Consider the following 27,838-nt stretch of genomic DNA (forward strand, 5'->3'; position numbering starts at 1 on the left):
CTGCAGAGCTCGGGGGGCCCCACATCCAGAGGACATGTGTGTGTTTACCTTCTGAGTGAGGATTTGCCTCCTTTTAGGTGAAGGTCACCCTGGGCTTCCTGGGCGGCAACCTTCACCTGTAGCCACAAAGCAGCTGATGAATAAGGTGACTGGAGAAAACAAATCTGTCACCTCCCACACAAACATATTGCGTAACTCTTCTTCAGAGGTTGGGAAAGTTTAGTTAAGATTAAGACTCAAAATGTGGGTGTCTCTATGGGTGGCATTAACAATTGATGTAAAATAAGAAATAGATAAATATGTAATCATCAGGGACATCAGTCAGTCAGTCAGTTTACCATATTGGTCTAAACCACCAACACGGTTTTAAGTGAAGTAGCTCAGCTGATATTGGCCACATTACCACAAAGTTGTGATACAGACATTGTTGACTTGACCAAAGGATGAGCTGTAACTGCCATACAGTCTTTATATATAGATATAGCAGAACTGCATGGATGACGAGGGAAAGTAAGCCATCATTGGTGAACTTTATTTGATCAGTCAAGCTTCTAAAACGCTCACACTTCCTAAAAGAAAGAGAACTAATCTGGCCCAAGTTTAACCCAAACAACCACAGCATTGAGAAATTCAGACTATATCGACTGTATTGAATTCAACACTATAAAATCCATTCCACCTCATGTATGTATGAAAGAATGTGACCTCACTTTGCCAGCACAAACACAGATATTGCTGCTCTGTTGTCCGACCAGCAAAAGTTTTAGGAAAACTATGTTACGGAGGTCGGCGGTCACTGGGGGAGTCATAGGAAGTGGGGAGGGGAGTGAAAGAGAAAATAGGAGAAGGGGAAGAGAAAGGGAGAGAAATGATCCCATGTAGCGTGCAGGAATAGAAAGAAATAAAAAGAGGAAGCAGGCAGGAATAGGAGAACTTAGACGCTGGGATACAGAAGAGAGACGGCTGGCTGAGACATAATGAACGAGGAGGTTGGGCAGGTGGCATGTGATATTGAGATGTGGACCAGTTGGACGTCTCCCTGCGGTCTTCACCTCCAGCCATCATTTCTTCCACCCCTTTCTTTGTTGAGCTGCCTCTTCGGCCTAGAATGAGGTTTGTGTTTCTGTCACACGTTCTCCTTTTATTCCTTCACTTTCAGCGCCTTCCACCCCGACAGGCGCCTCCGCACCCCCACACCTTTCTGCCCATGTAACTTCCTGAGTTTCTTTCATGTGTTAAACCACTTGGTGAATGTAGTAGAAAAACATCTGAGTTTAAATACGAACAAACGTGTGTGCACCACTATTATCTCACTCCCTCTTGCACAAAGATGCAGCAGAATACGCAAGAACAGGGACAGAGAAGACTACAAATTATGAAATACTAATAACAAATTCCCACAATAAACACATCAAATATAACAATTAGCCCCAAAAGTTCTCAGAGACGCAGTGTGCACGCTTTCTGCGGGATAAAATCCGGATTAAAGAATCTGTGAAAGCACCATGCTGAGATTTAATCTGTGTCTTAACGAGGGACAGTGTCGCTGATACTTGTGCTGTTAAAGAATTGTCATTGCAAACCAAATGCAGCGGCGTCTCAGCTGAGACAGACAGTTGATATTGTAGACTAACTAATCTCTTCCTCCATCTGGTGGTTCGCAGCCTTAAGTACATTTCAGTACGAGCGTCTTTGTGTGTGTATTGCTAGTCACACCAAATCCATGACAGTCTGTTTATTCTGGATTTCAGATTGTCACAAACTCTAAATAAGTTTTGAAGAATTCCAAAATCCACTTTAATGATGTATTAAACTATTTGTTGAGGAAATTTTAAATTTAATATAAGTTATAAATTTTTAATGATCAATCATTCATATCTTGTCATATTCTTGTGTTGTGTAGTTACATTCTTTTTGAAACAAAAACAAAGGTTGAACATTGTAGATGTTGTTGTGGCTTCTAGAGGTTGTCCGTTGAAGGAAAAAGTCAGTTTATTTTGACTTCAGAGTGGAAGCATATCATGTTTTCTTATTTATTTATTACTTAATTTTAAGTGCTCATATGAGCGAAACAAACTGACTGTGATGCTGAACGAAATCTGAATCAGGAAACATTTGACTAAAGTCAAGTTGTCACAATGCTAGCCGTTTATTTACCATGCAGACCTGCTGATGCTGAATGTGACGTTGGTTTTTAGCTGTGCTTGCTTAATTGATAAACAATTTGATGTTGACGTTGATGTTGTAAAATGAGAATGACATTCCCATCAGCCACAGCTCCATTGTGCGCTTTTTCTCAAAACACAAAGCCTGAAGTGTGACTTTAGACTTGTGTGGTCACATTGTCCATTAATTTGTCACACATCCTTATTGTCTTTGTTGATTTACATTTTGTCAGAAAACATTATCTAGTGACCACAATCAAAAGCATGATTTTGAGTTTTATAAAAAACTGAATATCCTTTAGATGATGTTGACACACATCAAAAATTCCCATTTCGTTAAATGAAATTTCCATAGAATTCACAGATAATGATGGTAGCTGTAGTTCAAGAGATAAATTACAGAGAACCTGCTTTTCTTTTCTTTTCTTTTTTTTGGTCATATTCAATAAGATTAAAATTAATATTTTACTGCACTTCAAATTCCTCATCGTTCCTAAATCCAACATCATCATCTGCAATGTAAGGCAACGTGTTGCATCACGCTAAATGTGACACCAGTTTGCTTTTTGCAGTCTCTCCTGCACTACGATGCAGCTGAGGCGATGTTTATGTTAATCTTAGATTAAACTGATGTTATCTAAGTGAGAGTCTAGACAAATACGCTCTCTTTCTCAGAATATGGGCTGAGAAACACAACAATGTTTTTAAAATGGGTTCACAAATTTCCTGTAAATTTGACAATGTAAACAGTTTTCTAACAAATGAACAGAGAGAACGAGAAAAAAGTTTGAAGGTCACATTTCAGAACGTCACAGAAATTGGTGGAAAACGTTCCTTTGACATTTATATTGGTTTTTCATGTAATCTGTAACTTGTCCAAAACACAAACAGTTCAAAGTTCGGACACACTTTCCCTTTCGCTTAAATTGCAGCGTGCCCAGACCTCGGAGCGGTAACATATAGGCAGTACAGGATACAACATAGCCCATCTCGTCAACTTTACTTCATCTGATGGTTGTTGGAGGCCACAGAGCCAATCCAGAGCTGCCGCAGTGACCCGAGTTGACAAACAGGGGATGTGGCTCACATTACACAATAGTGACTGCAGCGACAACCACAAGTGTCACAGCTTGTCCACATCATCAGTGTGCCATCAGTCATTTGGGGATATTTTATTTACTTTATGTACTCTGGATGTTCCCTTTGGTTTGTGGAGCCTTTTTATTTGCCTTTCACTGACCCTGTTCTGTGCTGAATCACATTTTTAATTTGGTTAAATTTAATCAGCATCAATAAAAGTCTGGGCTCAGCAGAGAAACTAGAAACAATAACCAAATGTGATTTATCTCCTTTTGTTGAATTGACTTCCAGATAAGAGCTTGGTAAGAGCCTGAGAGTCAGTGTGGAGCACGATGCCACCACATGAGTCTGTTTTCACGTGTCGCCGTGAAGTTTCACTGATCTTCACAGCTCCAAACAGGCCTGAGGAATGTATCAGTGTGAATCACATCTACATGTTCTCCAAAGGTGTAAAAAGCACATTTAGCGTTGCTCCAAATGTGTCGTTTACACTTCAGTCACTCCACACATATTTCACTACACTGGGCTCATTGTGGTGTATCTAAAGGGGCAAATGAGCAAATCCAAGTATAGATTTTCTACAGTTCAGCACTCTGGAGCATCATCTGACCGGGCATGCTTCTCTCATTGGCACTATAAACACCCAACCTTTGCTTTTTATCTAAGGGATGTCTCACATGGTTGTTTTCTCTGTGTTATCTTTGCCGAGATAAGCCATCTGCAACTCGTGCAAAACGCACATTTCCCTCGCTTCTAGAAATCTGTTGTCAGAATGAGGAAGTTAGGAAACTCTCTTTCATTTGTTTTCATTCGTCACAAGACTCTCACTTTAACTCTCCTGAAGTGACGCTGACATGTGCGATTCCATTTGCCACAGAAAGACACACTGCTGTAAACAGAAGGTATGAACGGGGCAGCAGAGGAAATGCTTTTCAGCAATAAAACCTTTTCATTTCAGGCTGCCTGCCTGCACCCTTTGCACGCTGCTGTTCATGTAACAGTATCAGTGTTGGAGAAATGTCTCCTGCTAATGAGAGCTGTCATAAACTAATGGTAAGTTCACTCAGTTGTGTTGACCTGATGCCGTTTTATGTCCGCAGCTTCAGTTTTATGTAACACACTGTCGACTTTACTGCAGAGGTGACACAGAGAGGGATCAGGCTGTTCTACTTTCACCTGAAGTCATACATCTGTTTTATTGTTCGAGGAATCCGCATATAAATAAAACACTTGTTTAGTCATTGACCAACACTCTGATGGATGCAACCTCTGACACCAGGCATGAATCCTGTGATGAGGCAACTGAGAAAAATATGGGAAATGTCTGTATTTGTGGTTTAAAGTCCCCTGTGTCTTGCTTAACACCGAACAGAAGATATTACCCTCTCAGGTTAAACCTTTGGAACTGTCAAATTCTTACAGAGACGGAATGTTTGCTTCTTTTTTAACTTCTCTTAACTCAATGTAGAAAAAGGTTTAAAAACAAACACATCTATACAGACAAAATGCAAAACATGTGCTGGCCTTTTTCCGTATGTAATACAGTTGGTCATGCCATCATTGATCTCACAGATCAGGTCGTGTTCGTGAACTGCGGTGAATGTATCACACAATTAGCTGGAGACGTCACGCTGCTGTGCTGCAGGTCTCTTTCAGGTTAACTAAAGAGATTTGGATATAAAACAGAAGCATTAAAAAAAAAAAAAAAAAGGACGTCACGCTACAAACATAAACAATACAATTGCCAAATTCTGCTTCGCAAACAGTTCAGTCGATGCAGTCAATACGAAGACTCCAATATAAATAACACACAGCGCCTTACACAATCAAAGACAGCATGCATGTCAATAAGCTGCATCAGTCATCATATGAGCGAAGTGCTTGTACCACTTTGGGCTGAGTTCACACATTCCTGCAGGGAAGGGCCTACAGCGGTTCACCTTTGAGCAACAAAATCAGCCAACAATTCACACGTGTGAATCTGTCATCAGTCATCATAGCTGTTAATTCAATTTCAGCTTTGGTTTTGTTTTTACGAACGTTCTCCTAAAAAAAAAAAAAAAACAAGAAGCGGCTTTTGACTTCATTGGATGGTTCAGATGTTGCTGATTAATAACGATGCGAACTCTTTATACACCTGAATGTTTCAGTCCAATAACGACTGCGCTTTGCTCAGTTAAACTTTGGGATTACAGCAGATTGGCAGCAGAAAACGGTGTGTGTTGGTGTCATATGACTATAGATCCTGTTTGGGTAACTTGCCTTCTCCACTTTATTTTCCTTTCGTGCTTCTAATCAGTGACTCCACCTCTGCAGTGTGACAACTATTGACCTAAGTGACCTCACTTCAGGATTCTTAAAAAGACCACAACCGCTCCATGTGCAATGAGGACATGAGGTCCCTATTATGGCGACTGCTCATGTGCCTTTGTGGTGGGAGGGGAGCAGCACAAGTCTTACCTGTAAGACTTTTTTTTTTTACACACGGGAAGTAAACTGATAAGTCATAGTTATGCAAAGATGGAAGAAAACAATAGAATCTGTGCACGTCTGTCAAGAAAAAAAAAAAAAAGACCCCATTAATGATTTATTAGCTGAATGCTGAGATTCAGATGTTTAAAAGGTCTTTAACTGATACAAGAAGGTCCTGAGGTGAGGTGAGCCGGAGCAAAACTTTACTGAAAGCTTCATTTTAACCTGGATAAGGTGGAACAAGTGGAAGTCAAACCATCCAACCATCATTTATTTTTTACGTCAGTAGCTCTCTGGAGTCCTGATCTGGGGACTTCATGTGAGAAACCTCAGCTTGTTCAAATTCTAACAAACTGATTGGTGTGAAACATGGGAAGCCTGTAAGTCTCCACATGGTCAGCTGACATTTTAACAGCAACAACATGAGACCTGCATGCAAAGAACAAACCCAACACTGTATGACATCACAATTTCTGTGGTTGTTTGTCTGTTTCAGACAGACCAAACTGTAACTTTGGACCCGTCTTGTGCATTTTATACGACACGACTGTCTGTCAGAAGCACCAACGCAGTAGACCAGCACCAGACTGAGTCACACGACGGCTTCTTTCCCGCCACGATCAGCCTCTCAGTGCCGAGAACATTTTTATTGACATTTAGAATTAGCAGCAAAGAACAAGTTGGTGCGCACGGCCGCCACTCATTGGCTGAGCCAAAGGCGTGTTAGCTGTAACCGAGGGGTGGAGAGAAGAGGTCAACAGGCCAACGCTTCCCACCGTGTTATCAGACAACCTGTCCTTCTGAAAGAACAAGAGATACGAAGCCAGAACCCAAACAGAACGGTGGTTCACTGAGAGGAAGTCATAATACACCCAGAGGCTGACCGCCCTCCTATTACACCTCAAAGGCAAACAACAACTCAAGGTCCAGCGGCGTCAGGATGGATGTTGTCTGACTTTAACAAGCGTCTGGAGGTTCTGGTTCTCTATTTACCTGTGTAATCCCACATAACTGAACCGCGGCAAAGGTCAGCGTATGAACTTTCACCACAGATAGCTTACATGTCTTTGTTTTTGAGCACACCATTTCACACAAATACACGTTTTGTATTTCCCAAAGGAGGGGGGGGGGCTGTTATGCATCACAGGTTTGCAACAACAATAACACAATCATTCTTCTTTCATGTAAGAATCTGTCAGCTCTCCGTCTCTGTGCCATCAGCTAACATTGAAAACCGACGACGTGCGGCCTTCTGGTTTTGTTTTGTTTCATCTCCTTGTGGATCTTCTTGAAAGCTCATTCAAATGCTCAAGTTTTGTTTTTTGTTTTTTTCTCAAGCAAAAAAAAAAATAAAAAATTGTGAAGCTATTTTAGTAGCAGCCAGTTTTAACCATTATCAATGCACAGTCACAAAAAGGGCCAACAGTTTAATAAAGAAACTGTTTTACCATCATATGTATTGAGCCCTATTTATTAATGGTGGTGAGAGATTATAATCTAATAATCCCTTTAAACAGACCAGCATCTTCCTGCATTTAATCACTGTTAGAGCATCATTTACGAAAACTAGATGAGCCGGCACTGATCACAGTGATCCCTCAGGATATTTTTGCTAATGTGCATTTTCCGCAGTTTCACTCTTGGCACCCATCCTTTTGAAACACACGCCCTTATCACATTGCTTTGTTTCACATTTATTGCAGTACATCAATTACAGGACATTATGTCCAGGTGACATTCCTCATGACTTTGTGGATGTGGAGTGAGGACACTGCTGAGCCATAAATGAGCCGTCCAAATTAACACTGTTTACAATTTACGGCTTTGCAATCTGCCTAATTTATGACAGGAAGGTCAGTTCTAACTGGCAACAATCACCTCAATCTTGACTTTAGGCTTGTCAACCAATTGCATTTTAATTGTGTGTTTTTAGTCCATTTCAATTTGTGGACTATATTTATTTTCATATATTGTTGTTCTTTTTGTTTTCATTGTTAAATATCAAGGTGTTTTTTTTTTACAGTTGTTTCAAATGTTTCTAAAACATGATATGAAATACAGAAGGAGTATAATTTAATAATTTATATTGTTGTCATTTTTCTTATTACTATTGTTTTCTTAGGGTTAGGGTTAGGCTCTTCTTTTTCTTCTGACACATTTTCACGTTATTTGAATCATCCACTTTAATTGGATGAGGTCAAAATATTATTAACGAAGCTTGATCTGTGTGCAAAATGTTAATATGCAAAGTTACGGTCAAATGAATTTCCCGATCACAAAGCATATTAGCTTATCACTACAACACAGAAAATAAATGACAAACATTAACTTTGATTTTTCATACCCTCGTGGACAGCAAAAACAATCAGACGTGTGATGTTGGAAGACAAATGAGAGTGTTGATGAAGCCTTGTAAGGGCTGTAAATAATGACCTTAAACATTTACAGTTTATAGTTATGTTAAAGATTTACCGTTGAGTGTACTGTAATCTCCCACTTCATGCTGCTGGGAAAAAGCAGAGGAAGGTCTGAGGTGTGTGTCTGTGGAGGGGGGGGGGGGCTGAAGATCAGAACAGGCCTTGTTTTTTTATGTTTCATTCTATTTTGAAGGGGTGACGGTCCACCCAATGAGGCTGCAGTATTTTCCTGCGTCACAGAAAAGGGGCGGAGCTTCGGCCCTATAATAAACCCTGCAGCTGCGCAGTGCCCCTCAGAGGACGGGGGGCTCTCAGGGCTGTTAGACTAGAATTAGAAGAAAAAACTAACACAATATTTTAAGTCTTTTCCCAATTTTTTTTCCAATAACATTCATCTAAAAGTTCGGTTTTGACTCAACTTTTCACCGTTTGGGAACTTGGTTTCTTTTTTTTTCCTTTTTTTTCTGCCCTCATAAAAGTTTTGGGTTTTTTTTTTTTTTTTTTTGCCTCGTCAGATTTTTATTAACTCATCCATAATGTTTCCAGAGGCAAACAAAAGGTGAGTAAACTTAAAATAGACCTTTCTTGTTAAGCCTTCTTCTCCCCATGCTGTCGGCCACATGGTGCCTTCACGGGCACGTCAAGGCGAAGGGCAAAAATATACCGGGAATGTGGGAGAGCAGCCAAAGGGACAAAATAGAAAACCATTCATTCATTCCCGAAGGTTCAACCAACCAACAGACCAATCAATTATCTATTTTTAAAGACTTGCAGCAAATGTCTCCTTTATTGGGAATAAGGATTATTTATTATTTAAGAGAATTACTTACGATCTGAGTTTCAGTAGTTCAGACTCTTATTGAGCCTTTCGGTCAGTTTGTCAGTCAAAGTAAGAAATTGTGGGAATTAAAGAAGGTGAAAAAAAGAGAAATTATTATAATTAAATAATAATTTAATGTAATAACTATAACATTATTTCGAATAGAAGCTGTTGATTCATTCTGCAGGAATGCGTGCGTGTGCGTGTGCGTGTGCGAGCCTCAGATGGAGAGAAGGTCTCATTTGAAGTTATGTCCTTATTAGTAGAAGTTCTCAGATTAAGTCTGCTGGGTCAAGTGAGGTCGATCACACGCAAACAGGAAGACATTCCTGACTTTTCCTCACGATGGCCCGCTCGGTCAGCTGTAGTCTGCTGTTGTGTCATTACAGGGGCGTCAGGTGTAAAGCAGGAGCTGAGTCTTCACAGCCAGTGGTCATTTTTTATTTATTCTTTTGGTCATGTCGTCCAGTTACAGCTACGAAGAATGCAAAGCCATCGCCGACTGGCTGCTGGCCCAGACGGACGTCCGGCCCTCGGTGGGCATCGTGTGCGGGTCAGGACTCGGAGGACTGGCTGACATGTTGAAGGACCAAGTAGCCTTCAACTACAAGGACATCCCCAGCTTTCCTCAGAGCACCGGTGCGCTGAACCCCCACGAAGCTCTCTGTTCCTGTTGGGTTCTGGGTTTTTTTTTTTTTTTTGACTAACTGGGTTCTTTCTGTCCGCAGTGCACGGACACGCAGGACGCCTGGTGTTTGGCAAACTGAAGGGGACGCCGTGCGTCTGCATGCAGGGCCGCTTCCACCTGTACGAGGGGTACCCAGCCCAGAAGGTGCTCACCCTAACCCCGCCTCAACCGGCCCACCGAGCTGCGAAGTAAACCCAAAAGTCCTCACCCTGTCCGTGTTTGCTTCTTTAAACCCAGATCACGCTGCCAATCCGGATCTTCAAGCTGCTCGGCGTGCAGACGGTGATCCTGACCAACGCAGCCGGAGGCCTGAACCAGGACTTTAAGGTGGGAGACGTCATGATCATCAAGGATCACCTCAACATGCCCGGCTTCGCTGGGAACAACCCCCTGGCCGGGCCCAACGACGAGAGGTAGCTGTCTGGATGCTGGACGAGCTAATGAAGTTAAAGTTCTGCCTTCTGTGCCGCTCACCGGACACGCTGTCTCCCCAGGTTCGGTGTCCGGTTCCCCTGCATGTCGGACGCCTACGACAGGGAGCTGCAGCAGCTGGCCATGGATGTGGGGCAGGAGCTCGGATATGGGGACTTCCTGAAGGAGGGCGTCTACTGCGTGCTGGGCGGGCCGTCGTTCGAGACCATAGCCGAGTCCCGCATGCTGTACAGACTGGGAGCCGATGCTGTCGGTGAGTTAACGATCCAAAGCTGCTGCAGGGAAAGAAATCAACCGGTCCCGTTTTCACGGTTCTGTCTGCCCTCCGTCCCTTCGTCAGGAATGAGCACAGCCCACGAGGTGATCGTGGCGCGTCACTGCGGCATGCGCGTCTTCGCCCTGTCTCTGATCACCAACCAGGCGGTGATGGACTACGACAGCCAGGAGAAGGCCAACCACGAGGAGGTCCTGCAGACGGGGAAGCAGCGGGCCGAGCAGCTGGAGCGGCTGGTCTCCACCATGGTGACCAGGATCGAGCACAACAACAACAACTACGCCTGAGAGACGCTGCACCCAACTTTACGCACAATCACGAAACGAGACTTTAACGCCTTTTGTACCAAAGAAAATCTCCGTCCACGGGCGCGTTTTAATCGTAGGTCAAAACACTAGAGTCGTCAGAAAAATCTCATGTTTGTAAAAATGTAAGAAACGCACACAACCTTCCTTTTCGCCTTATTTGACTTTGTGCATTCCCCAATCGAGCGGCTTCCAGATTTAAGTCATTTCAATCTTTTTTTTTTTGTATCCCTTTTAAAGTAAGGCATATTTGTTCTAACTTAATATATGATCATGTTGTATAAACGTCTGAAATTTAACTTAACAATGAGCCAGAGTATTCTGTAAAAATCCAAATTTTATGTTGTTGAAATGTGTACATTAGTAAGGTATTTTACTGTGCTTTGTCTTTTTTTAAAATCCAAATATTGTTACTAAAGGTATTATTTATTACTTCATCGAGTTGTCTGTGCAGTTCCTTTGGGGTTTTTATGACTCATCACAAACATCACAGTGAACACAACGTTCCCGGCATTGATTTCTCGATTCAGTACAAATATAAAAACAGACACCCATGAAATCCTCATGTTTATTTTCAAAGTGTGAACTGAAGTCGTACAGAGGAAACTACACGGTAAACCAATGTGATCGATGATGAATGTGTCACCACTGTAAACATTTGGCAACGTTGTGTAAGCATCATATGGCAAAAACTGAACAACTACAATCCTGGCACTGTCAGAGAATTGTACAAAGGATTTGGCAGTCAAAATACAAAAAGTTAAAAATTAAAACAGAAGAGGAGGATTGTTATTTGGAATACTTGCAGGTCAAATCTGCCCGATAAAACTAAACACAGCGCACACCAACATCCTCCACACATGTTTGTTATACAATTCTTCATCGTTGGACAGAAATCAAGCAGGCAGACGACAAATCACATTTCACACTGCATGCATACCACATATCCATCCTTCTTGCATAATTGTTTACCCCCACCTTGTTCCCTTTTTGAACAACCCTCACCCAGTTCCAGCCACGATATAAAAGTTAAAATGATCTTTTTTTTTGTACATATACTGTTAAACAGTCAGTAAAACGTGCCATGCATAATGGTAAGCAGGTAAATGTCTTGAAGCTGACCAGGAGCAGTTCTAATGAAATACAACACATTCTCTACGCCACAGCACGCCAAGGCCCAGTAAAGCTCAGTCAGGGGAAAGCAAAGTTTGGCACAAGATGTAAACAGCGACGCTACAAAGGCCGAGATGAAACTCGCAGATTGATTGAAAGACGAAAATAACGTTATTGATTGAGCACAGATTTCAGGTGCTGAAAAAACATGTTACTAAAGTTAAAAAGGTTACTGTCTTATAAGTCCGGTTTATTCTTGTAAAATTAAACAAGTTAAAAATTAGCAAGCATTTCTTTCCTCAGGCTGCCATGCTGAGGACGCTTTTAGGAAAAATGTTTCATATTTCAGCCAGTTTAAATGTAAATTTGTAAATAAATAAATTGGTAAAAATTTTTTTTAAAAATGATCATTCCACTGAAAGGAAACCAGTAGGACTATTTCTGCCACTGGTAGAATATAGATCTGCTTTAGGCTGGAAGGACTGAGCTTTCTTCTGCTGGCCCAAACTGCAAAAAAAAAAAAAAAAAAAAAAAAAAAAAAAAAAAGGATTGGCAAATGTTCCCCAAACAGGCACAGTAAAGATCAATGTACAGTCTTTGGCCTCGCAGGGCGTGGAGGAGGGCGCGGCGGAGAAAAGGCACTTCTGAAACAACAGATACTGGGCCTGGAGCTGCAGCACGACGCAGTGGAAGGTCTAGGCAAACATGGTCAGAGTGATCCACTGTGGAGCAGAGCATGGGGATAATAAGCAAACATCCAACACAATAAAAGAAAATGCAATCAAGCTGGACAACAAGGACTTTGGACTGAATACCTGGAAGAAGTTGAGGGAAATTTGACCATCCGAATCTGTGTCCAAGGTCTTAAAGGTTTCTTCAGACAAAGACAGAGAGAGACACTTATTCGATTGGTTTTATACGTTCATGCGTGATGTGAGCTGCTTTTTTAAAGACAGCAGTCAAACTCACTGAACATGGTTTCCAGTCTGACCAGACAGGTGACAAAGTTGTCAAAGTCGACCGCCATGTCGTCCTCCGTGTAGCGCAGGATGATGAGCTGGAACAGGTGGTTGGTGAGTTTGAAACCTGCGTCCGCAAGAGAGAAGAAGTTAGAATAAACTAGGGATCAAATACGTTTACACCTCGGAAGGACGAAAGGGACAGACAGTACCTGCTGATTCCAGAGCCATCCTCATCTCATACGAGCTCATGGTCCCTGATTTGTCCAAGTCAAACTGCCTGAAGATGGTCTGGCATGGCGGCACAAAGAGATGGAGGCAGGTAGGAAAAACAAAAGTTCAGCAAACGAGACAACAACAGCAACAGCAAAAAACAGAAACGGTCCAATGGATGGACATTAACTGACTGATGCAAGAACCATGAAGAAAAATCAATTCAATGTGAGATAAAGACTGATGGAATCACAGTTTAATCTCACCAGGTATCGTTTGATCTTTTCCCACAGTACGTGGAACTCGGTCAGGCCCAGCTTTCCACTGCCGTCAGTCTGATCCCAGCAGTTAAGTGCACAACGGCAACAAATAGCAGAGGTCAACATCAAATCAGCTAAAACTCCAGGTAACACTGACACAGGATACATCCATGAGGTTGATCATGCTGCGGCAGGCCTCCTTCGTGAAGCCGTCTGTCTTCAGGTCTTTATCTGTTTGAGGAGAGGAAAACATCATTTCAGGAGAAAAACACAAGCTTGTGATTCCACTGGACTGTTGACATCGATCTCTGCTGCTACTGACGCTTGCTGATGATCCTGTTCAATATGGTTTGCAGCTCTGTGATGCTGATCTCCATGTCCTGTCAGCAAAAAAAAAAAAAAAAAGACCAATCAAACCAACTTCAGTTACCAAAATATACCATCAACCTTTTTTTTTTCGCCGCACCGCCGTGTGCTTACCGGCCCCGCCAGCTGTCTGAAGAGATTCTTAAAGCTGGCGTCGATCTGGCTCTCATCCAGCTGAGTCTGAAACACAGAGAAGGTTTTTAGCACACCGATGGAGACCTGGTGTTGATGAGAGCGCGTCTTCTCCGCTCACCTCAGGTGGAAGCTCCGATATGACGTCGTCGTCAAGCTCCCTGGTGAAGAGAGACGATTTTAATTCCTTTTGTTTTGAGTGTGTGAATGTGAGCAGTTGATTTTCTAAACAACATTTTAAATTTGTCACACATTTAGATTTTCACACTTCTCCCGCAAAACTTGATGTCCCGCGTCAGCTTCCACTCACTCAGAGTCGGCAGGCTTCTCAGAGAAAACCCTGAGGACGAAGTCGGCCTCTTTATGGGGCTCGAAAGTGGAGGGGACGATGATGTACTCGCCCGCTGGCAGCCGCAGCCGCGAGCTGACCTCCCTCAGGTTGATGAAGAGCTCTGAGCGCGCACTGGAGCCGTGCGTCAGGAAAAATTCTCGCTTCAGGTGGACCCCCGACCTGCCAGCGAACTGAGGAGGGAGTCGGTCTGCGTTCAACAAACTCCTTCACGATTTTTGGTCCATTTAAACAGCTCAATCAAAAAAACAGAAAAGCTCTTACCTCTTTGGGAACCTGGAAAGAACAGAGACGACAGCTGTGAGAAATAAAATAACCAGAACAACATCATGGGCCAGTCTTTATTGTTTCTAACTGACCTCATACACAGCGAACCCGATGGTCTCCATGTCTTTGCCCTCGCGACGTTTCTTCCTGCGGTCCTTTTGCATGAGGGCCACCAGGAAGCTGCAGTCGGCCTGGCCCGGAGCGTCCGGGTGCTGCAGCACCAGCTTGAACTGAGGGTTGAGCCAAAAGGTCGCTGGAGACAGAAGGTGAAAATAACAGATTCTACCTTTTTCTCCATTCATGCTGGGGCAGTTCAAAAATCCAAAGCCTTCTTTCCATACCGGGGTAGTTCCTGCAGCCTCCGGCCGTGCTGCCTCTCCTCCACTCTCCCCCGTACAGCGAGGAGCTCCACTTCTTCAGCTGGTTGTTCTGCAGGGCGTCGGCCGTCAGGTTACAGATCTCCAAGCGACTGAACTCGCGCAGGAAGTCGCTGAATGACATCCTGAGGGACGGACAGATGATACAGAGAAAGGATATAAAGTATGTGCAACATTTACACACACATCTCGAAATAACGTAAATAGGACACACAAAAACCTTAACGACACAACAGGCTGTTCAAAGATGTTTCCTCTCTTCTAAAAGCTAAAACACTCCCGTTATCATCACTGACACTGGGAGGGAAAATCTCACCAGAATTCACCGTCCTCGCTGCGGTTCTGGAGCCGGCCTCGGACGGAGCGGTCCACGCTGTCCCACTCTTTGGAGCTGAGGGGTTCACAAATATACATTAACCACTGGACGGTACAACGGTGCAAGGTCACGGACACCAGACTCCACTTTTTTGTTTGTTCTTATGTCTGGTTTGCTTGACATTGTGTCCTCACACGATCTAGTCTGCCTGTTATTTAGGGCACAGTGACTGTCAGTCCTCTGGACGACCTGGACAGATGTCTAATTTGTCTCCATTTCCCAACTGCAGAACAGAATTTTTCTGAGCTGTGGACCAAAATGCAGAATAGGATTATGACTGCTATCTTTTCTTGAATGACTAAAGATACATGTGATTGCAGCCACTCTAAAGAGGAGCATTATTTCATTTCTTCTTCACACATTTCACATTTGTCATCCTGTGTTGCCATTCATCATCACTTATAGTTTCACACGAGCAAAGGAAGCTCTTACTTGTCGCTCCAGGCTCCGGTCCACTCCACCTCCCCCCAGGGGTTCCTGATGCGAACCAGCTTGGTCATATTTCCTCTGTACACCACCTACAAAGGAAGACACACCACCTGACTTTCACATCACATCAATTATTATTGTGTCACATGACCGTCCATTATAAAATGGGATCATTTTAATTTCATCAGCTGTTCCTTTATTAATCAGGTGATGGTGGAAATATTACAGAACATTGTGCAACTTATTATACAGACTGCACAGATGGGGATTTCATCCTTCACTTTTTTTTTTTTAAATAAAATATTGTCCCTCAAAAAAAAAAAAACTTCCACCAGACAGAAAAAGTGACCGTTTATAGAATAACACATCTCATAATTTCGTAATCATTTCATCACGTCCCATCTTTTGGCGCACAGTCTGCTGACAACAGCTCTACAATATTTTGGCTCTGCTTTCCCATTCTGACAAACTTTAGAACAGAATGATTGATTTTTAGGAAAGCAATTGCACAACAAACTCAAGTGCATCCAGGTCCCCCAACAGCATTATATAACATTTTATTAACTCAGCTGAAGCACTTTTCCTTCCAACACGTTTAAAACGATGCGTTTTCGAACATGACTGAGATTATAGGAAGCCAACTGTGCTCATAATCTCTCAGAAAAGCGCTACACATTAAATACACCGTAAACCACATACTATCTAAGTTTGGTCTCATTCTGCCATAATCAGGCCTGTAAGGACTTGATGCTGGTTTGTCCTCACCTCATCCACGGCCGTCACGGAGTAGGCGTGTCCCTTCACCAGCTTCTTGAATGTGACGGCCTCCATGTCTCGTGAGCTGGTGATCTGAGGGGGAAACAACAGGAAAGCATCTGCGTGCTGCTCGCCTCACATGTGACATCCGCAATCACTATAAGTGACATTCTTTAACATCAGCCAGCTTCACAGGGTGAGGAATCCATTAAATGAATGACCGTCATCACTGACTGTTTATGATGCACACTGCCATCATTCATAATGTTTCATCAGCTCTACAGTAACAATAAGTTCCTCATACTTCACTGCCCTCTTCTGGTGACTGCCAACATCTTATTTACACACTCTTCGTTGCTAAAGAGTTCAAATTTGAGGTTGAGCATGAAATCGTTAATTGCTGTGAGGAGCACTGTGACTAAAGAAGGCTGACTTCATCTACATCTACATGGCAGCCGGACAATGGATCGTTTTCATTAATTCACACCAGACAATAAAATCTCCTTCTTCTTTTTTTCCCCATTTAACCAGCCATGCCACAGAGGACGATAAATGTATCTGTTCAAATCTATATTCGATTTGATCGTTACAAAACCCAAAGAGAAAAAAATGCCATGTGCTTTCTGTCAACTTTTTATGACGACAGCTGCGACCTTCAGCGGGTTTTGGTTTAAAGTGTGCGTGCGTGTTGCAGGACTGACGTCGATGGAGCAGCCCAGCAGCGACCCTCTGTCTATGGCCCTCCTGATAATGCTGTGGAGGTCGGAGGGGGCTTTCCTCAGCTCGTACATCTCCGTCACGCCGCCCGTGAAGTCCTCAAAGCCCTCTGACGTGCTGCCGCCTGACAGAGCCTCATAACAGCCGTTCAGTCTGCAACAAAACAAAAGATGAATGAAAAAGGAGGCCACTTTAAACGCTGCATCACTTATTGCTGATTGTGACAGCTGTTAGACTCAGCACCGTATATGAGCATCCATCCACACACTCAAACAGTAACAATGCATAAATCTCTCAGCTCCCTCAGCGCCGTGTTTCCTCTCTGCGCTCCATCTGGGAGGATCTCTTACAGTGACTTGGCAGCCACACATTTCTACAAACAATGTGCCTCACACATTCACGACGGACGCCGCAGCTGTCCGCTGGAGCAGCTGGACTGCAGGGTTGTGACATCGAATATAAACTCAGTTCCTGCATCCAGCTTGGAGATCTGGAGGCTTTGCCTTCTAAAAGTTCATTCACTTAATGCGCTCCAAAAAGGATGATCACGTTAAGCGTCATAAATTAAATAATTCATCCTTCTGTCTTTTACAGAAGACATGAGCGGGTCAGCAGCCTCAACCTCAGATGTGGTTGCAGTCTCCAATGCGTTCCTGTCTTACTTGGCATAGGCCTTTTCCAGCAGAGCACTCCAGAACTCGGTCCCCTCTGCTGAGTGAACAAACAGCAGCTTCCCGTCCTTCACTGGCAGCCGGTCATCGATCACCACTTCCAACCACTCGCCGAACTGCCAGAACTGCACAGAGACACAAGACGACATACACATCACAGTTCATAAAAGAAAAAGGATTGTTAAAAGTTCCTCTCTCACTCAGGTCGAACAGCCTCATCTTATTTCTGCTGCTGTCTCATTTATCGTGTAGCTGCCCGCTGTTCCTTCACTCAGCTCAAATTTCCATTAGTTTAACATTTTCCTGAGCAGCATTAATGAATTTCCCTGAATTTGTTGCTGCTGTTCTCCAACATTGGAGCTGTGGGTGTGTGTGGCAGTGAGGCTTTTATCCAGCAGGGAGCAGAAGAGACCAGCAAAGTGTGCGAATAGGAGGCGGCGGGGAAACGCAGCTCCAGGGCTTCTTCACGGGAGTTAACGGGTTTAGCTTCAGTTTTTTTCATGCCCGGAGTCACAAACAAAACCTGAGTGGTTCAAATTTAAAAATCCAACTATGAGACTACAACACATAAGTTTCCACGCTGACAGAAGATTACATCTACACTGCAGCTACTTTGGATGAGGCTCTTGTCAGTGTGTGAGTCATGAGCTATGTTTGATTGCTTTCTCTTTCAGGATCCGTTGTGGTGAAAAAACTTCAGCGCTCTGAAAAACCAGTTGCCCCTGAATTGATGAAGAAACCTCAAGGCGGCAGCACAAACATCGAGGAGAGAGAGAGAGTGTGTGTGTGTGTGTGTGTGTGTGTATTCACTTCTGCCTGGGATTAATTAGCCTGTGTGTGTTTTATGTGACTTAATACACAACATGCTTGTGTATACAACAGGAAGACAGATGGATGAAGTTTCAGTCCACCTCTGGGAGGATCTGTCCCACGCAAAACACACACACACACACACACACACAGACACAGACACACACTGTGTCTGATATACTGCTGGCAGACACGACTTCAGTGTCACACCTCTGATTCTTTATCTCACAGTGATGTGAGGCCAACACCCATCTTCACCGAGAGAAAGACAATCTTGCCACATCTCTGTCGTGACTTGCAGCCTCAAAGCTTGAGAAATCTTTCTTAAAAACAGGTCCAAACACTTTCAAGCCTTTTCTGTGAGAAAATGTTGTCTATATTAAGAAAATGAAATCAGATTCTGACCCAGTTAACAGCTTTTGTTTCTGATGGCTGAGGTTTCCTGCTTTATAATTTATTCCCCCTCCCACCGTCTGCCTGCCTCCCTCGCTTCTGTGTTGTCCTTATTCTCTTTCTCTTTCCTACTTTTTAATCCAATTAAGACTCTCACCGCCAGAATTTCTGATTACATTTTGGGATGACTCATCCAGGTCTGAGGCTTAGACCAATGCCGAGGGAAATCCCTGGAAGACTCAACGGCGCACAAAAGTGAACAAAGAGTGGAAATATGCTCAGGCAGAGGGGAAATCTGTAGGTAACGGGAACATGGAGGCATAAAAAGTCAAACTAAAAAGATACATACGTGCAACAGGAGAGGAAGATGGACAGCAGCCACACGTATTTATGAGCCACTTAGCTTCTGTGCTTTTACATTAAACACATGCATGAATTCAGAGCAAATTAAACTCATTAATTATTTCCACTCTTTCTAGTAGGCAGCAACTGTGTGTGTGTGTGTGTGTGTTTGCTTTCAACGATGTAAAAATGTAGAATTCAACACACTGTCTCTGAAAGTAATCAGTGCAAAACAGGCCTTGGCTGACTTCTCTGTAACTACGTAACCAGCCCCAGAAGACATTTCAATGAACGGTGTGTGTGTGTGTTTATTGATCGATCCTTCAATATGAGCTGAGTCAGCTGCAGCACAGAGAGCTCATAGGATCCTACTGTCCCTTTTTTCGGGTACTTCAGTGAACACAAGGACGCCTGAATCAAGGCGACAGCAGTCAGATTCATTTGTCCGTCGTGTGTCCTTTCTAGTATAACTGCTGCATGGCTGAGAAATGCAGAAGTGAACCAGAAGAACTTTGTGTGTATGTGTTGTGTTTGTGCATAGTTCCTATGAATGTGTAACATGCAGCTGCCCGCTCCCTCCCTCTCAGTCCTCAGCACTTGGCGGCCTGACATTCGAGTTTGGCGAAGCTCCGGCTGCATCGAACAGGGCAGCTGACTCAGCTCACAGAGACACAGCAGGTCAAGACGGCACAAAATGATTAATCGCTCTCTCTTTTCTGTCGTTTGCTTCTTACTTATTAAAGATGCTAAATATTAAGTGATTGTAAATTGCTGTGGGAGAATTGTCAGACTAAAAGTCTGACTTTGTGTACACCCTCTGTTCCTCTGTCAGATTCCTGAACATGAGAGCAGCACTTCTTGGTTAAAAAGGCTCTTCTGTGTCGTGGGAACAAAACAAAAGCGATGGGCTTATACCAGAGCAGATGTGTGAGCGTACTCACACACACACAGTTACAGTTCTCCATCATTAGCAGAACAGTAAGAGTCTCCAAAGTTTTAATAGTTTCATATGGCTCATTCCACATCACGCTCAACTTACAGGTAAAAGTTAAAACTCAAACTTCTTCAAAAATAAGCGAAGACTCTTAGATGAAACAGAAGCAAACGGAAAGATTCCAGATTTCAAAGGTAAATCAAACCATTGCTGAGAGTGAGAATAATGGGCACCATTCATCTGCTCGCTGGCAGCAGCGTTAAATGCTTTATGACTTGGCCAACACCTGAGTCCCAGGGTCGAATCTACCTGTAGAGGCACCTATGTCGGTTTTGTATACAAAGCAAAGTTCAGCTGATAGTGCTGTGCACACTGCCAGAGGCTCAGATTAAAGGAAACAAATATTTTGTGTTAAGGTCACACCAGCAGCCACATCTGACAAGGGAGGACACACTTTAGATCAGATTCAGTGTGTGACTGTTCAAAATAGATTGGTTCTGATTTTATCTTCTGACAGCTTAAAAAAATGTAGGAAGAAATGGGCGTCACTCACTAAAATCCTCCCAGGTACAGTTTATTCACTGACTGAGCGACTGGGTGTGGATCTGAAGGGTCAGTGATTCTGAATGACTCAGGGGAGCTCAGAAGAGAAGAATTACTCAGCTACTTATTACTGCTATAATCTAAATCAGTGTTGAATATTTAATAAAAAGATCAGAACATTTTTTTGGATGAAGTCGTATGCTCAGATCGTTGTCTCCAGTGTGGGTGATTGTGTTACAACACAAATAAGGAAGCTGTTCAGTGTTTGTTGCTGTGAATGATAAACAAACTACAATAGAAATGTGTGGTGACGCTGACAGAAAGTGACACAACCAGAAGAGCTGGGCAGAAATTCGACAAAGACATTTGGAGGTTATTGGGTTGGACACAACTTAAAACCATTAAAATGCCAATTTCAGCTGCCGCCAGTAGACTCCGTCAGTATGATGCCCTGATTGTGCCGACCCCGAACGACAGCCCTGCTGGGTAAAACTGAGTCACCGAGAGCAAGTTGTCGATAACGGCGTGGAGGTTTTATATCATTCTTCAATGTCAATTTGATCAAAGTCGTATTTCTGCATAATTGAGGGTGTTGCCGCAAACTGAACTGAAGTCTCAGCTCCATACGCTTTCACCTTAAGCTGGAGTTAGGCAAAGTCAGGCTTTGCCACGATGAGCTTCAAACCTGCAGGTCACCTCATCTGAAATAGATTGAGGAGGTGAAAGTGTGCGCACCTGAAAGTGAAAGATGCCGGCATATCCCTGCTGGAAGCTCTGACCATGAGGAACCACTCTGTGGAGGAGGGAGTTGTTTAAGGTCAGCGAGGCGATGGCCGCCAGCAGCCAGCAGTCCCCTGTGGAAACACACACACACACACACACATTGTGTTTTACTACTTTGAATAAGCCGTGAATGCCAAAAATTTGGCCTCCAAGATAGACTGCACATTATCAGGTTGTTTCCATCCACCACTCCACGAAGCAACGTGGCTTTCTTTCTGTGTAATGCATTCATGCTACTACATTTGTAGGCCAGTGGGAAGATAAAACAGGGAATCCGCCCTTTAACAGCTCAGTAAGGAACTATGTTTGAACAAGCTTTGCCCTCCAGGAATTGTGAGAGGCAGTTATTCCACTGGACTGGTGGGGTTGAGTCTCCCACTGATGTTATCAGTGAATCACACTGTAGGTTTAAGCAACAATGGCCATGATATGTTGTATTTCATTAGCTTCTTCATTAGTGAGTCGTTTAAACAGCTCTCTTCTCACTGTCACTCAACTTCCTGTTTTATTCTGTGCAGCATTAGTTCTAATAATGTTGCTCTTTGTGCAGACCCAAAGTCATTTAACACATTCATTTTCAGGTAGTAGTAGTAACGGTGAAACTGTTGGGATCTCCCCCGATGGCACTCACCCAGAGCTCCCTGACAGATGTCTGTGCGAGTCGCTCCGTCGACAATGAACTCAGGCTGCTTGCAGAACTCCTGAGCAAACAGGACCAAAAAAAACAAAAAACAAATTAAAGATGGTTCAAATTTAACAAACACAAACGTATTCTTTTTTACAGTGCCTGTTAATGGTTTTCTTTTTATACGTTTATTCGAGTTAATATTTGACAGAGGCCAACAGGAAACAGCATCATGAGCTCTAACCAGTCGGGTTTTTGTTTCATCATGGGTCGGTTGAAGCTGCCTTCTAGTGTCTACCTGCCACACAAACCATCCTGAACTGAGCATGTTGAGCATGAGAAGCTATAAAAAGAAATACTCTATTTCTCATTGCGCCCCAACGAGCACACACAGTTTCACACAAACCAAGAGGCACGTGGTTGAATTCACAGAAACCAGGAGCACAACACACAGAATTCTGCTGTCAGACTCACGTGGAGTTCAGAATATTGTTGAAAACGGTTGGATGTGCCAATTTTGGAGAGACTTTTTATTTTTATTTTTTTTTAGCAAACACACACACACAGAACATACAGATGCTCACACACACGTGCTCACCAGGGGCCACACACACACTCACATGGAAGCCGCAAGATGAGCTAAGAGGCTGCAGTCACAGAGACCGTCAGGACCCTGCAAGATTTTAAGATCCCGACTCGTCTCGCTGCGCTTTTTACGGGACTGACAGCAGAGACCTTTCACAGTGCGTGAAAAATCAGACAGCAACGAGGCTGCCGTGAGAGCGCCTAATGAAGGCGGTCCCACTTCATTCTCCGGTGTCACATTCAGCCACAGGGAGGACCCTGCTGTATTTATAATGCAGGGAGAACAGAGAGAAGAAGAGAGAGTGACAGGCATGAAGGGACAAGATGAAGAGAAAGATGTGATACGCCTGATTCCTCCCTGAGACACTTAAAAGCTGCCTAAACTGGAGCAACATGGATCCCTGACTGGTGTTTTAATGATATCTCCTTATGACTCATCACTGAAAGTTTGACATGAAATTCAAGTTTCTTGGAGAAGCTAAAATACGGGAAAAAAATTTGGAAAAGGGAACGGTTGCTATCTACGTTCTCCTTTAATGCCTCTTTTTTGCATCATCCATCTGCACGTCCCGTCCTTCTGGACGTAACATCACACCAACAGCTTGGGAGAATTTCTTCACAAAGACAAAAGAGTGAAGGGAAACTCATGGTCAAAGGTTAAAGGTCAAACTGACCTTTCACTTCACATTTGACAGAAATGTCCTCTTGGACTGAAGGATGAAGTAATGAGCGTGTCACACAAACATTTAAGGTAGAAATGAAGATGACTAACCGTTTATTTTAATAGAAGTGATTAATGTGGGTATAATTTGATTCTAATCACTTTCTAAGTGTTTTGTAAATACTTACTATATATATTATATTTAACTCATGTGTTACTCATGTATCACAGCGCAGCTAATTAGATGTCAACAGTCTGATGGAGGACTAAGATGAATCTGCAGAAGCTGACTGCCTGTTTAACAATCCCACAAACTTCACTGACATTTTTTTCTCAACAGTTAGTCACTTTAGGTTTGACTGCTTGGTTGCGCTATTTGTGTATTCTGAAAAGTTCTCTGCTGCCTCCATTTCTCACCGTGGGTCTCATCCAGCGGACTCCATAGGTCTTGGAGGATCGCGGTCCGAGCTCATCGAATCCCAGAGATGACCCGCTGCACGGGAATAGGGTGTCCTCAAACAGCTTCCTGCTCTGGAGGCACTGGGCTTTCAGAGACTCGTAATCCTGACCCAGAAACTTCACCGCTTTGTGGTTCTGCCCCAGGCCTTCGGCACGATCCCACTGATTCCTCAGCTTGGCGGCCATACCTGTGGCGTAGATGGGCTTCTCCACCATCCTGAGCTCGTGGAGTTAACAAAGAAAGGGTCGCCTGTCTGTTTTTGCCACAGTGATGTTAGGAGGGGTCAATAATTAATGAGCCAACTGTGACCTATTGCATCAAAAGCTTTTACATAAAGCACTGATGTATATCTAATGCAACGTGGGTATGTCTCCAATCATAAATCAGAATGAAATATCAGTGGCCATTAAGAGGCTCTTATATATCGACGAGTCCAGGTGGCTGCTAGGTTGTGGCGGTTGTGGTTGGATGTTTCGGGTGCAGCAACAATCACAAGTGGAGAGGCTCAAACTGAAGAGGCTTGTGTGAGAGATCCTCCGTCAAAGCAAAGGCAAACCCTAAAAGAAAGAAGTAAAACATGAGATACAGGACGAATGACGCGTGACAGAGTGGAGGCCATACCTTTGTGCACGCCCTCTATACCAACATCAGGGCTTTAAAAGACAAATGAGGCCTCTCTCTCTCCTCCGGCAGTCAACACCACACACACGTTAGCTGTGCATTGTAAAGGGATTAGTGACAACAGGCATATTCCTGCTTCTTTTACAGAACAGCGAGCGGTTTCACTCAGATTCGTGTTAAGAGTCGGTGTTACATCAGACAGGTGAGCTAAACAAAGCTGTGGATGTGTGTTTACAGCACGCTGGGCCAACGGAGGGCGTGCTGCTTAGTGAGTCCTCATGAACAATGAAGAACACCAGAGCCAGAACAAGCAAAAGCTCTCTGCGACTCTTTAATTAAGCGCAGAGAAGGAGGAGGGAGCGTAAACTGTCATCAGTGCCACTGGAGCTTCGACTTCATCACACTTCATCTCGTCTTTGTAGCGCGGTGCATCTTCTTGTCTTTGACTAACACACACAGATATCCACTAAGGCGTTTTCATTTTTAAAGCTTCTCCTTTCTTTTATTCACGTTCAACCTCTCCTCCTTGATATCCCGGCTAAACACTCTTCCTGTCTCAAGCTGCAGCTGTCAATCTATCGGAAGCCGGGTAGACTTTGACTGTCGGTGGCACTGAGAGGAGCGAGGAGGCCTGTTACAGTTTCCTTCTGCTCGCTCTGAACCACACCCATTAAACACCGCCCAACAATGTCTCACAGATCCAGGCAACACAGCATGTCGTCCATTCCAGGTCTGCTGTGTTACATTCAGTGTGAGAGGATGTAATTGCAGCGCCCAGTTTGGTTCCAGTTTGGGACCTATGCTGCAGATCGCCCCCCCTCTTTCTCTCCCTGTTTCCTGTCAGCTGACTGAAATAAAGGCATGAATCGCCCCCAGAATAAAATCAGATTTTATTATAACAACTTGTCTCTGAATGCTGCAACTGTTAGTATTCGTTTGTTACACTTCTGTAGCAGCCGTTTAAACAATTACACTTTCACTTTTTCTTTCAATTGGGTGAACTCTTCTTTACTTATTCTTTGACCATACAATGTTTGCTTTAAAGTTTACAAATTGTAGGCTTTGTTTTAACAAAGTGAATTTTTTTTATAACTTATTTACTTTGGTTCCTGCACCAAAGCTTGGGTACTGTTATGTACACTGACATTTCAGCAATTAAGATGATATCCTTCTTTATTACTCATTCTATGGATGCGACTACTGTCACTGCAACTATCACCACCACTGCCTGTGTTGTTGTTTATTTTATTTATGCTGCTGCAGTCCACATAGGAATATAAGGCTGGGGTTGCAATGTAAATCTTAAGTGACCAGATGTCTGTAGAAGTAGAGCACTTAACATTTTATATGAGAAGCAGGAACAAAAACTGTACTTTGCCTCAAGTCTCACCTTAATCACACAGCAAACAGAGCTGCTTCCGCTCATGGAGATCTGAGCTAACTCTCCATATTAAGTGAACGATTTAAGATACATTCTCTTTTTTTTTTCTGAAACTGCCTTTTAAAATATAAAAAATGAAAGAACATTTGTGCATCCAAGCAAAATGAACTGCGCGATTTCAACTGCAACAAGTTCTACTTCTGACAGAAGCTCTGCAACTGCAAATAAATCCGCGATTCTTCAGCCATCATTGCATCCCCTTCAGTAATACACATATGTGCTCAAACATTTCTCTCCCAGCGGACTGCATAGTGTACATTATATGTTTTTTATTCTTAAAAGACTGCAATGGTAGTTATTATAGAAAATGACTATAATCAACGACAAAGTATAACATGCACCAACCAATTGGTGGTTGTGTCTCTGCCGTGCGCTATTGGGGCACATTCAAACCCAACGTGAGCTCAATCTGGATTTGATGAATATTTTATTTCCCCTCACATGTGAAAACCACTCACACGCTTACAGGCATCCTCCACCTCAGTGCAGGTAGTGACAGCTACGAGAAACGACAAGCACTGGCCCACATGTCCAGGCACATGTAGAAAGCGGGTGCCTCCTGGCTCTTTCACCAGCAGCTACAGTCTAAAAGCAAAAAGCCGGATAATGGCACCAGAAAGTGACTCCTCGGGAGCTAGTTCATACAGATAGGATTGCATACTGTCAGTTAAAGCATAACATGGTGTGATCAAGTGTTATATCACATCCGTGTATCATAATAACTCCAAAGGCATGTGGTATGTAACATAACATAACTGGGCGTGAAATGAATGGCAGTCATATGTAATGAACATGATCAGTCATCTGTTTCAGCCTTTACATGAGGAGGAATTAGGTTGCGTACATATTATGTTATTATTAGCTGTTACTATGCAATATGGAAGAAGATATGGGTCACGCAGCTACGAGCAGAGAAACGTACAGTAGATACAGACGCACAGGGGTCACACCAGTTTACAGCCAGACGAAGAAACCAATACAGAGGTCAGCGGAGTGTGTGTCTCCACTGCTTTTCTGCTGATGTGTGTCAAAGTCTACTGTGCCAGCGTGAGGCACCCAGAGCTGCTGAAATACATGCTGAGTGGGATAAGTGAAGTAATGTTTGTGGCGTGAGTAAGCATCCAGACAGCCTGTGGTGTATTTCTGTATGTGGGCTTCATATTCCAAACACTGTGAGAATAAATATCCTTTTAGCTTTGAAACTAGACACAAACACTGTCCACTGGGGGTGCAGTTTTTAATTAAATAATTTTTTTTTTTTCTTTTAGTCTGCGTCGTGTTAGAGCTTTAAAACACGTAAAAACACAACAAAAGCACACACACACATTTTGTAGTGGTGCATCGGACCACTTTGGTGTGGTGGATCGAGTGTGTTAAAACTTTTTAGATGGGCGTATGGTCAACTCGGATAAGTATGGAGTCCCTGATGGTAGGTGCGGTCCACGGGAGGAGATAAAATATCCAGCTGTCACAAATGCAACTTTCTCAAGTTGACAAAAGCGAACAGCTGGGCGAGCCGTTTCCTTTCAGCTCTCTGACATTAATGCACTAAAAGCTGCAGTTTCCGACCTCGTCGAGCGGAATATGGTGCAACCAAGATCCGCAACTATTCCGCATTTCGCGGAAATAATCGAGTCCAGCTTGACAGATTTCATGCTTTTGTTGGCGCTTTGAAAACCGAGACTGAGCTGAGATCACACTGTGCGACGGCTCACACACTTTTATAAAGAGAAAAAGTTCACACTAGGGTGTGAAACACTCACAAAACACAAAAATAGATAAATAAATAAATAAATAAAGATGCAGAGATTCTTGCAGCTCGGGACACAACGGAAAACAGTGCAGATGAAGGAATTTCATTATTACCTTGCGGGGTATTTCCTTCAGCAGGCAGATGTTTAGGCATTTAACATACTTCTTGACTTTATCTTTTCCCGACCATGTTTGTGTGTGTCCGTCCCCTCCCCTGCTCTCCGCCCAGTTACCCTTACCATGCTTTATT

At 43.3% G+C, this 27,838-nt stretch overlaps 2 protein-coding genes across 2 annotated transcripts; one reads left to right on the top strand and one right to left on the bottom strand.

The window, feature by feature from the left end:
* Positions 1–8,442: 8,442 nt before the first annotated feature.
* pnp5a (purine nucleoside phosphorylase 5a) lies at positions 8,443–11,090 on the top strand. Its single transcript, XM_029526293.1, has 6 exons — positions 8,443–8,693; positions 9,424–9,593; positions 9,683–9,786; positions 9,880–10,055; positions 10,137–10,327; positions 10,415–11,090. The coding sequence occupies exons 1-6, from the start codon at positions 8,671–8,673 to the stop codon at positions 10,633–10,635; spliced, it is 885 nt and encodes a 294-aa protein (XP_029382153.1). The 5' UTR covers positions 8,443–8,670; the 3' UTR covers positions 10,636–11,090.
* A 113-nt stretch (positions 11,091–11,203) lies between these two features.
* On the bottom strand, positions 11,204–27,833 carry capn1 (calpain 1). The gene is made up of 22 exons (XM_029525834.1): positions 27,703–27,833; positions 23,732–24,331; positions 22,075–22,144; positions 21,396–21,514; positions 17,630–17,763; positions 16,952–17,120; positions 16,260–16,343; positions 15,498–15,583; positions 15,006–15,080; positions 14,654–14,814; positions 14,405–14,565; positions 14,310–14,321; positions 14,007–14,218; positions 13,818–13,857; positions 13,679–13,744; positions 13,521–13,578; positions 13,365–13,429; positions 13,205–13,273; positions 12,938–13,016; positions 12,736–12,852; positions 12,582–12,640; positions 11,204–12,488 (listed from the first exon to the last, which is right to left on the bottom strand). The coding sequence occupies exons 2-22, from the start codon at positions 23,987–23,989 to the stop codon at positions 12,462–12,464; spliced, it is 2,121 nt and encodes a 706-aa protein (XP_029381694.1). The 5' UTR covers positions 23,990–24,331; positions 27,703–27,833; the 3' UTR covers positions 11,204–12,461.
* Positions 27,834–27,838: the final 5 nt, after the last annotated feature.

Source organism: Echeneis naucrates, chromosome 18 (assembly GCF_900963305.1).
Source record: "Echeneis naucrates chromosome 18, fEcheNa1.1, whole genome shotgun sequence".
NCBI lineage: Eukaryota > Metazoa > Chordata > Actinopteri > Carangiformes > Echeneidae > Echeneis > Echeneis naucrates.

Bases quoted from the DNA above. Each gene is read 5' to 3' on its own strand.
- pnp5a (XM_029526293.1), top strand. From the start codon at position 8,671: ATGTTTCCAGAGGCAAACAAAAG. The intron at 9,594-9,682 runs GTGCGCTGAACC...TTCTGTCCGCAG, and splicing joins CAGCTTTCCTCAGAGCACCG to TGCACGGACACGCAGGACGC. The intron at 10,056-10,136 runs GTAGCTGTCTGG...CTGTCTCCCCAG, and splicing joins GCCGGGCCCAACGACGAGAG to GTTCGGTGTCCGGTTCCCCT.
- capn1 (XM_029525834.1), bottom strand. From the start codon at position 23,989: ATGGTGGAGAAGCCCATCTACGCCACAGGTATGGCCGCCAAGCTGAGG. The intron at 15,081-15,497 runs GTAAGAGCTTCC...TGAACCCCTCAG, and splicing joins ACCGGAGCCTGGAGCGACAA to CTCCAAAGAGTGGGACAGCG. The intron at 13,430-13,520 runs GTCAGTAGCAGC...CTCCTCAAACAG, and splicing joins GAACAGGATCATCAGCAAGC to ATAAAGACCTGAAGACAGAC.